This window comes from Schistocerca americana, chromosome 2, assembly GCF_021461395.2.
Source record: "Schistocerca americana isolate TAMUIC-IGC-003095 chromosome 2, iqSchAmer2.1, whole genome shotgun sequence".
NCBI classification, from domain to species: domain Eukaryota; kingdom Metazoa; phylum Arthropoda; class Insecta; order Orthoptera; family Acrididae; genus Schistocerca; species Schistocerca americana.
The window spans coordinates 59,568,198-59,581,572 of NC_060120.1; the positions used below are offsets into that span (position 1 = coordinate 59,568,198).

Here is a 13,375-nt window from a genome sequence, read left to right on the forward strand (position 1 = left end):
GTTCGAGTCTCGGCCTGGCACACAGTTTTAATCTGCCAGGAAGTTTCATATCAGCGCACACTCCGCTGCAGAGTGAAAATCTCATTCTGTTTTCTCCTCGTTCGCCTCGTGTCAACACAGTCATAATGTAGGCTAGGTAGCTTCGTTCTGGGACTTCTAAAATTTTAACCGTTTGCTGCCTTGCACAAGTTTGGCATGCAACAATATTAACAAGAAGCAAAATTTATTTATTGGCTATTGTTCCTGGAGCTGAAGTTTTTAATTGTCAGGAGTGTATTGTCACATCTGAAGCTATATGTGACTGGAGAAGGAATGGGTTAAGTCAGGCGTAGGTGGATATTATATGCGTAAACTAAGTTGACACTCGGCGCGGTGGCCGATGGGAGCGACAACATCCATACATTTTAAAACGTCCACGGATGGCTAAATTAATAAATAAATAAAAAGACCATAAATGGGAAATGCCTTTACGGTCGCCCCCATCGACCTTCACGCCGAATGACAACTTAGTTCGCAGGTACAGTAATTTGCAGGTCTTCCAGAAATTTGGACAAGGAAGAATGACGTGAAAGACGATTACGTGGTGCCTTTTTGAGCTAAACACTATTAGGGATAGAACTGTTAACGTTCTCTTGGTAAACGAAATAGAACTCGATACTCGAAACAATCGAAAAGGAAAATAAGATTTTATATATAAGAAGTGAATTTTGTGCACAGTTTATTTTTTTTCACCTATTGTGGATCTCATTAAACACGAAATGTTTCCAGCGTACTGTACAGCTGCATTTTCTAATGGAATTCAGACTGATTCCTTTATCCGTAAGTACGAATTTACGAGTCCTGTGTTTATAATAGCTCGATGATATGACGTGATAAATGATGTGGTCTCCTAGTGTTTTTCTATTAAGTAATTCTAATATTTTCATTAACATCATATGATGATTTCATTGTTAACTAAGTAATTAACTTTGTAATTCGTAACTGAATTGAAAATAATACTTAGGAAAAACATGAAATCCTACAGAAACATAGGAGGTTAAGAATAAATACATTTCAATTGACAATCATTGATTTTTATTTAGAGCCTGTCATACTTTTCTTACCGCTTTCTTCTTTTATTAATTCCAACGGTGTGTGTTTTTTTAAGAAGAATATAAAGCAAACAAAAAGGGCTGTATTACATATCATTCATTGATCGTATGAGACCCTTACATACATTTTATCTCATTTGCTACCTAAACAAAACAATGTTATACCAGCTTTGCATAGCAGTTGGTTCAACGTGATCTGGTTCTTCTGAAATAAATCATTAGCTGTTTCCTTCAGAAGACATGTCACTTTTCCTAGAAGAGGATCTTCTGCGAGTTCAAGTAATGTTGGGATAGCGTCTTCTAGGACGAGGTTGAAGAAATTGCCTAGGTCTTCATCACCGAGGAGACCCGTTATGTTGACCTGTAAAGCGAAAGAAAGAGCTGTTACTGTTTGTCTCTAGGTTAACCATCTCATATGTTAAATGACTAAAAATAGCAAAAGAGTAAAATTTTGATTTTAAGTTACCGTCTGCTACCCAACTAAAATATGCAAATCATTGATCTGTAAAAGTTCAGCTGAGTGTGGATAGGATTCTCCAATACCCACGGAGGTCGTTGCGACCATTATGTTTCGCAACACGGAAGGCAAGGTGACATATCTGTAAATGTAAGCGTTCGCGAAAAATGTGTATGGCTTCATCATACATCAAAGAATTCGGCAGCACAACAGAAAACAAAGTCAGTGACTACGCTAGTAGCTAGTATCCAAAGTTATTGTAATCAGAAAATGAGAGTATATTTTTTCTATGAAAATAGTAATGGAGCATTTTGGGCGTTGATAAAATTACCTGAAGAATGAAATTAAAGAAATGATGCTAGTTACTATATTTCTGCAAGCCAACTGACTTTGCTCCATGAACACTATGTGTGAAAGATAAAACAACAGCCGGCCGAAGTGGCCGTGCGGTTCTAGGCGCTGCAGTCTGGAACTGCGAGACCACTACGGTCGCAGGTTCGAATCTTGCCTCGGGCATGGATGTGAGTGATGTCCTTAGGTTAGTTAGGTTTAACTAGTTCTAAGTTCTAGGGGACTAACGACCTCAGAAGTTGAGTCCCATAGTGATCAGAACCATTTGAACCATAAAACAACAGAGTTACAATTAATTACAAGACATATACGATACAATAGTGTCTGAAAGATGTAAACAGGAAAGTTATAAAACCAAGAAACCTTCGAGAATTTCAAGTAAATAATAATAAAACTAGAAAATGACAACCTAATCAGCAAAACACGCAACAAACACTTCAACTGTCCTTTCAAGCCCTATGCAACGTATTCCTATCATCTGCGGATTAGAATATGCCTCCAAGGTCCGACGGAATCCCTGTCAGGTTCTATACCACTCCGTTAACCACAATTTACCTAATAACCTCGAACAAAAAACAGTGCCCAGCACTTAGAAAAAGCACAGGTCACATCCGTCTGCAAGAAAGCTAGCAGAAGTAATTCACAAAACTACAATCCAATATACTTGCCATCTATTTGTTGTAAAATCTTAGAAGATACTCTGAACTCAAACATAATTAGATATCTCGAAGAGAAGGACATTCTCCAAGCCAACCAGCATGGATTCAAATAAATGTCGATTTTGCGAAACCAAACTCTTTTTTTTCTCACATGACATCCCAAAAGCCACTATTCAAGGCAGTCAGGTAGATTCGTGATTTCCGAAAGATATTTTATTCCGTTCCGTATCTATACTTATGATCGATAGTACGATCGTATAGCATATCATGCGAAATTTGTGACTGGTTGAGGATATCTTGATAGGGACGACACAGCATGTTATATTAGACAGATGGTCACCCACAGTAGCAGAAGTAACTTTATGTGTGGCCGGGGAATTGTGTAACGCCCCTCGCTGCTCATAATGTGTGTTAAAGACCTTGCAGAAAATATTAACAACTTCAGACATTTTGCAGGTGATGCACTTATCCACTATGAAGCACTGTAAGAAGCTGCATAGATATTCAGGCAGATCTTGGTAAGATTACAAAGTGACGCAAAGATTGGCAAATTGCTTTAAATGTTTAAAAATGTAAAATTGTGCACGTCACAAAACGCAAAAAAAGAAACATATTTCGAACGACTATGTCAGTGAGACATGGGTAGAATCGTTCAACCCATACAAATATCAGGGTGTAACAGTCTGTTCGGATACGAAATGCAGTGATCATGTACCCGCAGTGGTAGGTGAAGTGGATGGCAGACTGCTGTTCATAGGCAAAATACTTGGGAAATACAATCAGTCTACAATGGACTGCTGCAAGACACTTGTGTGACCTAGACTACTGTTCAAGTGTGTGGGACACATACCGAATACAGTTGTAACGCCGGAAATGCATATCCTCCTATTTCCATCTATTGTACTATAAATTTTTTTCCTTATTTTGTCACCTGAAGATATGACGTTTCTGCGTCTTTGTATATTGTAATTGTTTTACTATTTGTATATATATATATATATATATATATATATATATATATATATATATATATGCATTTATGTCGATGTATAATTGGCTTGTTGTGTAAATACTATTTGTATTTTTACGCTGGGTCTTGCCTAGGGAAAACTATGCTATCGAACGAATACATCGATAGGTCGTGTGGAGAACCAAAGTGTTTAGGATCTTTGGTAGTGTTAACTCTGCCGCGTGGAGTGCAGGCAGAGCACAAAGAGTCTGGCTGGAGTAGGGTGGTGGAGCAGGTGTGTTGTGTGGCGCTCCCGCGAGTTGCTGGGCTTTCGGGGTTTGGCAGCATGTAATTGCGCCCGACTTGCTATGTTAGTTTCTGACATGGTGTCGCGGACGGGAAGCGTTAGCTGACACACATCAAGAGCCCGTTTCGGCTGGAGACCGTGTCGAGAAGAAGGCGCGCCAACATCCAGCTTCTGCAACAGCGACGGCCGACAATGAGTGATTGTCGCCACCTCCTCGATCGACGACTTCAAACGTTTAATCAACCAACAAGGAAGACTGGTAGCACGTAAAGTTTTAGAGCTGTATAGCAGACCTCAGCTTTTCAAACTGTTAAATTTTTCTCACTAAATTACAGCAACGTAGCATGAACCTTTGTTGCTCATTGTCCCAATTGCTTTACCAGGCAGGGTCCCTTCCTTTTCTGGAATGAACCCGAGTGTCGCTGAAATTCAAACGCCAGCATTAAAGTAACATCATTCGATTTCACTGCTTTAATTTCAAAGTTCAGTTAAGGTATTCATAGCTGGCTACAATATTTAGATTACACAAGCACAAATTAAGGGTGCGAATTTCGTTACCGTATTTTAGCTTACCTGTGACTGCAGCTCAGCTTGGTACGTACTAAATTTTACTATTGTTAATTGTTCAGAATCATTTAATTCAAGTTCAAAGTTAAATCTCTTATCTCTAAATTGCGTAGATTCAAGTAGCTTTTGAAATGATTGTTGAGGTAGCTCAAGACTAACCGTATTTTACTGAATTTCGATGTGCTTCAGAAACAAAGCTCACTATTAATTTCAGTCACTAAATTAACTTTCAATTTTCCGGTTTTATTAATTCTTTTGCTAAATTAAGTCAGAGTGTAGCGAAATTTATTACTTCTGACAAACTTTCAGTTTTCACACTACACGTGTCAACCTTCAGTGCTAGTGCTAATTATATGTGTAATAACCTTTCTTTTTCAGTTACTATAGTAATTGTCCATAGGACTGGCGACTGTAATTTCCCCCAAATCTCAAATATCTAATTACCGCTAGTTAATTGCTAACGTAACGGCCGCACATTTACTTTCTTTATTAACTTTACCCCTTTTCAAAATTAATTTCCACCAGTTTCATTTGCATTTTTCCTTTCATTTAGATGTAACCCTTTCCTCCCTCTGTACCGACAGATAAACTTCGGTGACGATTGCTTTTCCCAAATTTCCATTAGGTACACGCGGTTTAATTTTTCACTGTCATTAAGGTCGATAAGTGAGGAGGAGGTTACACAGTTAGTGGGGAATACTGAGCAGATACAAGAAGGGCATCACGAATGGTCACAACTGTGTTCGGACGATGGGAAGAAGTCACAAAGATGCTGAAAGAAACAGGGAAAACGCTTGAAGGTAGTCGCAAAATATCCTGTTAAACCTAATTAGAAGTCTGCTATAATCAACTTTCGTTGATGAAACTAGGAACATACTAAAAGCCACTACTTATAGCTCCCGCAGGGATCGCGAGGGCTAGATTAGATTACTTACAGCGCGCAAAGAGGCGTTTAAACAATCATTATTCCATTGCTACTTACGTGAACGGAACATGAAGAAGACGTAATACCTACTGGATCGCGAAATACCCTATGCCATGCATTTGACGGTGGTTTCCAGAATTTGTATGTAGATGCAGATGTAGTTGATGGCTTACTGAAAAAGCTAAACCGGTTGCGATACAATTGGTGCCATCTGAAGCTGAAATATGTAGCAAAAGTTTTCTTTTGTACAATGGACATTCAGTTTAAGACGTCACAGTGATCTGGTCAGTCAATAACCTCGTTTACTGCCAATGTAGGTACTTATTTCAGTGAGAATAAGAACTGAGTAACAGGAGAGGCATGTTGGGGCAGAATGCATATGAGTGCGATCGTTTATTTAAGAACGATTGGTGAAAACCAGACAGGCACATCGAAATAGAGGAGATAGTTGTAGATCTGTACTCGGTGCAAGCAGTAAACGAAACCAAAGAAAAATCTATAGTAGGAATTAAAACTCAAGGAGGAGAAATAAAAACTTTGAGGCTATCCGATATCATCATAATTCTGTCAGAGACAGGAAAGGCCTTGGAAGAGCAATTCAGTGGAGTGGACGTGATCTTGAAAGGAGGATATGAGATGAACAACGAAAGCAAAGCGAAGATAAAGGAATGTAGTCGTATTAAATCAGGTGAGACTGAAGGAATGATTAGGAAACCAGAGACTGCAAGTAGTAGATGGGTATTGTTTTTTGGGCAACAAAGTAACTGATGACGGCTGAGAAGATACAAAATGTAGATTGGCAATGGCAAGAAAAACATATTTGAAGAAGAGAAGCTTGTTTACATCAAATATAGATTCAGGTGTTAGGAAGTCTTTTCGGGAAGTATTTGTACGAAATGTAGTCATGAATGGAAGTGAAACATGGACTATAAGCAGTTTAGACAAGGAGAGAATAGAAACTTTTGAAATGTGGTGCTGCAGGAGAATGCTGAAGATCAGATGGATAGATCACGTAACTAATGAGGAGGTACTGAATAGAATTCGAGGGGAAAGAAACTTATGGCACAACCTGACCAGAAGAAGGGATCCGTTGATAGGACATATTCCGAGATATCAAGTAATCACCAGATTAGCACTAGAGAGAAGTGCTGAAGGTAAAGCTCGTAGAGAGAGAGAAAGAGATCAAGAGATAAATGCAGTCAGCAGATTCAAAACAATGTAAGTCGCAGTAGTTATTCGGAGATGAAGAGGCTTGCATAGGACAGAGTAGCATAGAGAGCTGAATGAAGTGAATCTTCGGATTGAAAGCCACAACAATGATAGTTGTAAAAGTAAAAATCAGTCAAGGATCAGTAGTCAACAACGTGCAAGACATTTTGAACACGATAAATGCTGCCGCCCGGTGGGTTTTGCGGTTGCCCAAACACATTCAAAAAGCCCGCTGAACCAACGCAGCAGCGAAAATGTTGCAACTGTATCAGGCTAATGCAGATGACTCCTTCAGCCGCCTGAACACGATGGACAAGTGAAGAGGGTACCGCTACGACCTTGATACAAAGAAGGAGAGCCAGCAATGGAAACATGTGAATTCATCAACGTCAAAAACGGCTAAGACCTACTATCAACCAGCAAGGCAATGCTGTGTAATTTTTTTTTTGGTGTCTACCATGGTGTGGTACTTACCAACACCGACTCAAAGGAAGGCCTCGGCGCTTGTTGGTGACGTCACGTCAGCTAGGCACGGCGAACGCCAGGTCTGTTGCAGGCAGAAACGCCTGGGCGTGCTTATCACTATAAATCTCTTATTTTTGGACAAAATGTTTGGTATTGTTTTGTATTCTGCAGTTTTATTTAGATGAAAGATTTTCTTACTATCGTAAAGCTACAAATGAAGAATGTATTACTGAATCCTGTCGAAACAAACGTAGATCAATATGAGAAGACGCTTTGCCCCATTGCAAGCTTCGGAAATTTTACATTCAAGTAACTATATTTACTTGATCCATTTTGTTATCGAAACTTACCCCAACCCCCTTACAATGAACTCGTTTCTTTTATTTATTTATTTATTTTCGTTTGACATCATCACTGGAAATGTGAACTAATTTACATGTGTAAATGTCCAAGTGTTGCCAGTCATTAGATTACAGTCGTTTTCAGCGAAAGAAATTGTAAACAGGAAACAAAATAGCTTCATACATCGAAAATACTGCTGAGCTTAAACTTTTTTAAACATGCACACTAGAAAAGATAGATGTTCCCCTCTTGCAACTGAAAGGAGAAACTTTATAAGATAAAAACAATTTTATTTCATAAAACAAGTATCTCTCTTTTGCCTCTTCTTCTGTCCCCCACCCCCTCTACCAACGTGTACAATCGCAAGATATTTCATTAACATTCACCCCACAGTCAACCAAGGTACCTAAAGAAAAGCACCAATATGTTCACAGTTTCTTGTAAAAGCAACCCAGTACAAACGTAACTTCCTCAGATTTACAAACAAGGTAAAGAAGCACGAATTCTGTTGCTGCTGGACCATGAAGTTATTTTTGTACGTCAATCCTTAGAACAGGTGGACATTTGAGTTCAGGAATACACTATTTGTTAAGAAGTGTAATGAATTGCGCAATTAATTGATTGCAGAAATCTCTCAGAACAATGTGTGTTGGTCAACTACTGCCAATAGTTTCACATTTTCCTGTGTCAGAGAGGGAGACACCACCATTATGAGTATGCCTGCAACAGACCTGGCGTTCGCCGTGCCTAGCTGGCGTGACGTCACGAACAAGCGCCATGGCCTTCCTTTGAGTCGGTGTTTCTCATGATGAGGCTACAGGAAGCTATGAAGACGAAGCGCTATGGGATCCATCCAAGGGGGATCGTTCTGCGCAGGAGGCTTCTTTGGACTGTCAAATTTTGCCTCACTACACATATTCTCCTCACACAGTATCCAATAATTTCTTTCTCTTCACTTGGATGGAGAAACCATTACGTGGCAAATATTCCGGCAATAACGTCGAAGCGATTTTTGAGGTGGCTCATTTCCCAAACAACCAAAATGCTGACTTCTTCGAGACTGGTTTTCTACAGGTCGTCCTTTAACTGGGAAAAATTGTAGCATTCTTCTTATTCACTTCCTAGATTACACAATGAGCCTGTTTCGTGTTCACAAATTGTCTGGTCACCTCTTCTTGGGTTTTCCAACATCCGTTCTTTCTGCTGGTTTATAATCTAAGGCTAGTTCGGGAAGGCGTTTATTGTCCATTACAGTTCGTTGTAAGCGCCCACCTGGGTGGTCTACAATGATGCAAATGATCAAAAATTTCGATTGTTTTCATATAAAGCAGGAGAAGAGGGATGCCCGCAGGACATCATGGCTCTGGAAGCCTGCTTCCAGAGGGCAGACGTACTCTGGATCTATTCCACATATGAATCGGAAGTGATTACTGCAAACTGCTACGAGGGAGCTAGATCTTGCGGTGCAATACGATTACAGCAATGGGAACATGTGAATTCACCAACGTCGAAAACGGCTAAGGCCCACTATCAGCCAGCATCGAGTGACATTATACTGAGTACACTATCCGAAAATTACCTCGAGCAATTAAACGGAGAACCGACTCGTGGAGATAACATCTTGGACCTACTGATAACAAACAGACCCGAACTTTTCGACTCTGTAAGCCCAGAACAGGGAATCAGTGATCATAAGGCCGTTGCAGCATCCCTGAATATGGAAGTAAATAGGAATATAAAAAAAGGGAGGAATTTTTACCTGTTTAGCAAGAGTAATAGAAGGCAGATTTCAGACTACCTAACAGATCAAACCGAAAATTTCTGTTCCGACCCTGACAATGTTGAGTGTTTATGGAAAAAGTTCAAGGCAATCGTAAAATGCGTTTTAGACAGGTACGTGCCGAGTAAAACTGTGAGGGACGGGAAAATCCCACCATGGTTCAACAACAAAGTTAGGAAACTACTGCGAAAGCAAAGAGAGCTTCACTGCAAGTTTAAACGCAGCCAAAACCTCTCAGACAAACAGAAGCTAAACTATGTCAAAGTTAGCGTAAGGAGGGCTATGCGTGAAGCGTTCAGTGAATTCGAAAGTACAATTCTATGTACCGACTTGACAGATAATCCTAGGAAGTTATGGTCTTACGTTAAATCAGTAGTGGCTCGAAACAGCATGTCCAGACACTCCGGGATGATGATGGCATTGAAACAGAGGATGACACGCGTAAAGATGAAATACTAAACGCCTTTTTCCAAAGCTGTTTCACAGAGGAAGACTGCACAACAGTTCCTTCTCTAAATCCTCGCACAAACGAAAAAATGGCTGACATTGAAATAAGTGTCCAAGGAATAGAAAAGGAACTGAAATCACTCAACAGAGGAAAGTCCACTGGACCTGACAGGATACCATTTCGATTCTACACAGAGTACGCGAAAGAATTTGCCCCCTTTCTAACAGCCATGTACCGCAAGTCTCTAGAGGAACGGAAGGTTCCAAATGATTGGAAAAGAGCACAGGTAGTCCCAGTTTTCAAGAAGGGTCGTCGAGCAGATGCGCAAAACTATAGACCTATATCTCTGACGTCGATCTGTTGTAGAATTTTAGACCATGTTTTTTGCTCGCGTATCATGTCGTTTCTGGAAACCCAGAATCTACTCTGGAGGAATCAACATGGATTCCGCAAACAGCGATTCATGAGACCCAGAAAATATTAGATACAGGCTCCCAGGTAGATGCCATTCTCCTTGGCTTCCGGAAGGCGTTCGATACAGTTCCGCACTGTCGCCTGATAAACAAACAGCCTACGGAATATCAGACCAGCTGTGTGGCTGGATTGAAGAGTTTTTAGCAAACAGAACACAGCATGTTGTTCTAAATGGAGAGACGTCTACAGACGTTAAAGTATCCTCTGGCGTGCCACTTGGGAGTGTTATGGGACCATTGCTTTTCACAATATATATAAATGACCTAGTAGATAGTGTCGGAAGTTCCATGCGGCTTTTCGCGGATGATGCTGTAGTTTATAGAGAAGTTGCAGCATTAGAAAATTGCAGCGAAATGCAGGAAGATCTGCAGCGGATAGGCACTTGGTGCAGGGAGTGGCAACTGACCCTTAACATAGACAAATGTAATGTATTGCGAATACATAGAAAGAATGATTATATGATAGCGGAATAAACACTGGTAGCAGTTACTTCTGTAAAATATCTGGGAGTATGCGTGCGGAACGATTTGACGTGGAATGATCATATAAAATTAATTGTTGGTAAGGTGGGTACCAGGTTGAGATTCATTGGGAGAGTGCTTAGAAAATGTAGTCCATCAACACAGGAGGTGGCTTACAAAACACTCGTTCGACCTATGGTTGAGTATTGCTCATCAGTGTGGGATCCGTACCAGATCGGTCTGACGGAGGAGATAGAGAAGATCCAAAGAAGAGCGGCGCGTTTCGTCACAGGGTTATTTGGTAACCGTGATAGCGTTACGGAGATGTTTAATAAACTCAAGTGGCAGACTCTGCAAGAGAGGCGCTCTGCATCGCGGTGTAGCTTGCTGTCCAGTTTTCGAGAGGGTGCGTTTCTGGATGAGGTATCGAAAATATTGCTTCCCTCTACTTATACCTCCCGAGATCACGAATGTAAAATTAGAGAGATTCGAGCGCGCTCGGAGGTTTTCCGACAGTCGTTCTTCCCGCGGACCATACGCGACTGGAACAGAAAAGGGAGGTAATGACAGTGGCACGTAAAGTGCCCTCCACCACACACCGTTGGGTGGCTTGCGGAGTACAAATGTAGATGTAGATGTAGATGTACAGCTACACAGTCGTGCACTGCTGGTCAGCAGTACAGCTTGCAACATAATGGGACCACTTTCCATCTTCCAGCTACCGTTACTGGGACCAGCATCGCAGACTTTATTGTACTAGCCAGATGAAGCACTGGAAATACTTCTAGTCCAGAATCTGATCTGTAGAAATGATACTCTGGAACTCTCCCTTGTCTACTCCCCCGACAAACTCACGACAGCAAAAGAGGAACACGTTTTTGCAGAGCAGTTGCTCCAGCACGTGCAGGAGTACCGTGATAGCCAGCATCACACAAACACGAATGGCACACAATATCTGGTACCTTCGTGGTTTTGACTCTACTTAGTGCAGAATACGTATGTTTTAGGCAGAATACCATTTAATCCAGTGAACTCCCATTATATGAGGTGCCAATGGACTTCGTAACAAAGAGGAACACCAAGATAGAGGAGTTAATTGAGTGGGACCATTTTTTGTTAAATAATTGCTAAGGAATTCGTCAAAAGACAGAATTGGGTAATGTTTCTTTAAGAATTTCTATGTGACGGTTAAATGGTGACGTATACAAGTGTCAAGATCAGAGAATATCAGTGGGCCAGTCATAGAAAATAGTGTTTAGATTAAGAACACAGCCGGTGAAACTTGTGGTTTAAGGTGAGGTAGTGTAAAGATGTATGATACAGGTGAAATACTCTCAGACTTTAAGAAGAATATAATAATTCCAGTCCCAAAGAAAGCAGATGTTGACAGATGCGAAAATTACCGAACTATCAGTTTAATAAGTCACGGCTGCAAAATATTAACGCGTATTCTTTTTAGACGAATGGAAAAACTGGCAGAAGCCGACCTCGGGGAAGATCAGTTTGGATTCCGTAGAAATATTGGAACACATGAGGCAATACTGACCCTACGACTTATCTTAGGTGATAGATTAAGGAAAGGCAAACCTACATTTCTAGCATTTGTGGATTTAGAGAAAGCTTTTGACAATGTTGACTGGAATACTCTCATTCAAATACTAAAGGTGGCAGGGGTAAAATAAAGGGAGCGAGAGGCTATTTACGATTTGTACAGAAAACAGATGGCAGTTATCAGAGTCGAGGGGCATGAAAGGGAAACAATGATTGGGAAGGGAGTGAGACAGGGTTGTAGCCTCTCCCCGATGTTATTCAATCTGTATATTGAGCAAGCAGTAAAGGAAACAAAAGAAAAATTCGGAGTAGGTATTAAAATCCATGGATAAGAAATAAAAGCTTTGAGGTTCACCGATGACATTGTAATTCTGTCAGAGACAGCAAAGGACTTGGAAAAGCAGTTGAACGGAATGGACAGTGTCTTGAAAGGAGGATATAATATGAACATCAACAAAAGCAAAATGAAGATACTGGAATGTAGTCGAATTAAGTCGGGTGATGCTGAGGGAATTAGATTAGGAAATGGGACACTTAAAGTGGTTAAGGAGTTTTCCTGTTTGGGGAGCAAAATAACTGATGATGGTCCAAGTAGAGAGGATATAAAATGTAGACTGCAATGGCAAGGAAAGCGTTTCTGAAGAAGAGAAATTTGTTAACATCGAGTATATATTTAAGTATCAGGAAGTCGTTTCTGAAAGTATTTGTATGGAGTGTAGCCATGTATGGAAGTGAAACATGGACGATAAACAGATTGGACAAGAAGAGAATAGAAGCTTTCGAAATGTGGTGCTACAGGAGGATGCCGAAGATTAGATGGGTAGATCACATAACTAATGAGCAGGTATTGAATAGAATTGGGGAGAAGAGGAGTTATTGGCACAACTTGACAAGAAGAAGGGACCGGTTGGCAGGACATGTTCTGAGGCATCAAAGGATCACAAATTTAGCATTGGAGGGCAGTGTGGAGGGTAAAAATCGTAAGGGAGACCAAGAGATGAATACACTAAGCAGAATCAGAAGGATGTAGGTTGCAGTAAGTACTGGGAGATGAAGAAGCTTGCACTGGATAGGGTAGCATGGAGAGCTGCATCAAACCAGTCTCAGGACTGAAGATCACAACAACAACAACAATCCTTTGGAAGGTCTTATACTGACCGTCTAGTGCTTGGGTATCAACGAACTAATGCTGCCTGGGCGATTAATTAATTATTATTCGTTGCCGAGCGTCCAGTGTAGTTGCGCTCGGGCAAGAAATTCAGATACCAAGCACAAAATAGTGTACGCAAGGAAAATGATCCGATCGATCAGTTTGTAACAGAATCATCATGAAATTTTA

The 13,375-nt window shown here is 40.6% G+C and overlaps 1 protein-coding gene across 1 annotated transcript in view; it reads right to left on the reverse strand.

Annotated features, from left to right (window-relative positions):
• Positions 1–1,057: 1,057 nt before the first annotated feature.
• LOC124596409 overlaps positions 1,058–13,375 on the reverse strand; it is a 40,307-nt gene continuing 27,989 nt past the window's right edge. Inside the window, exon 3 of the mRNA XM_047135541.1 lies at positions 1,058–1,452. Coding sequence (XP_046991497.1) covers positions 1,225–1,452 — 228 coding nt within the window. The 3' untranslated portion in view covers positions 1,058–1,224. The remainder of the gene's footprint in view (positions 1,453–13,375) is intronic.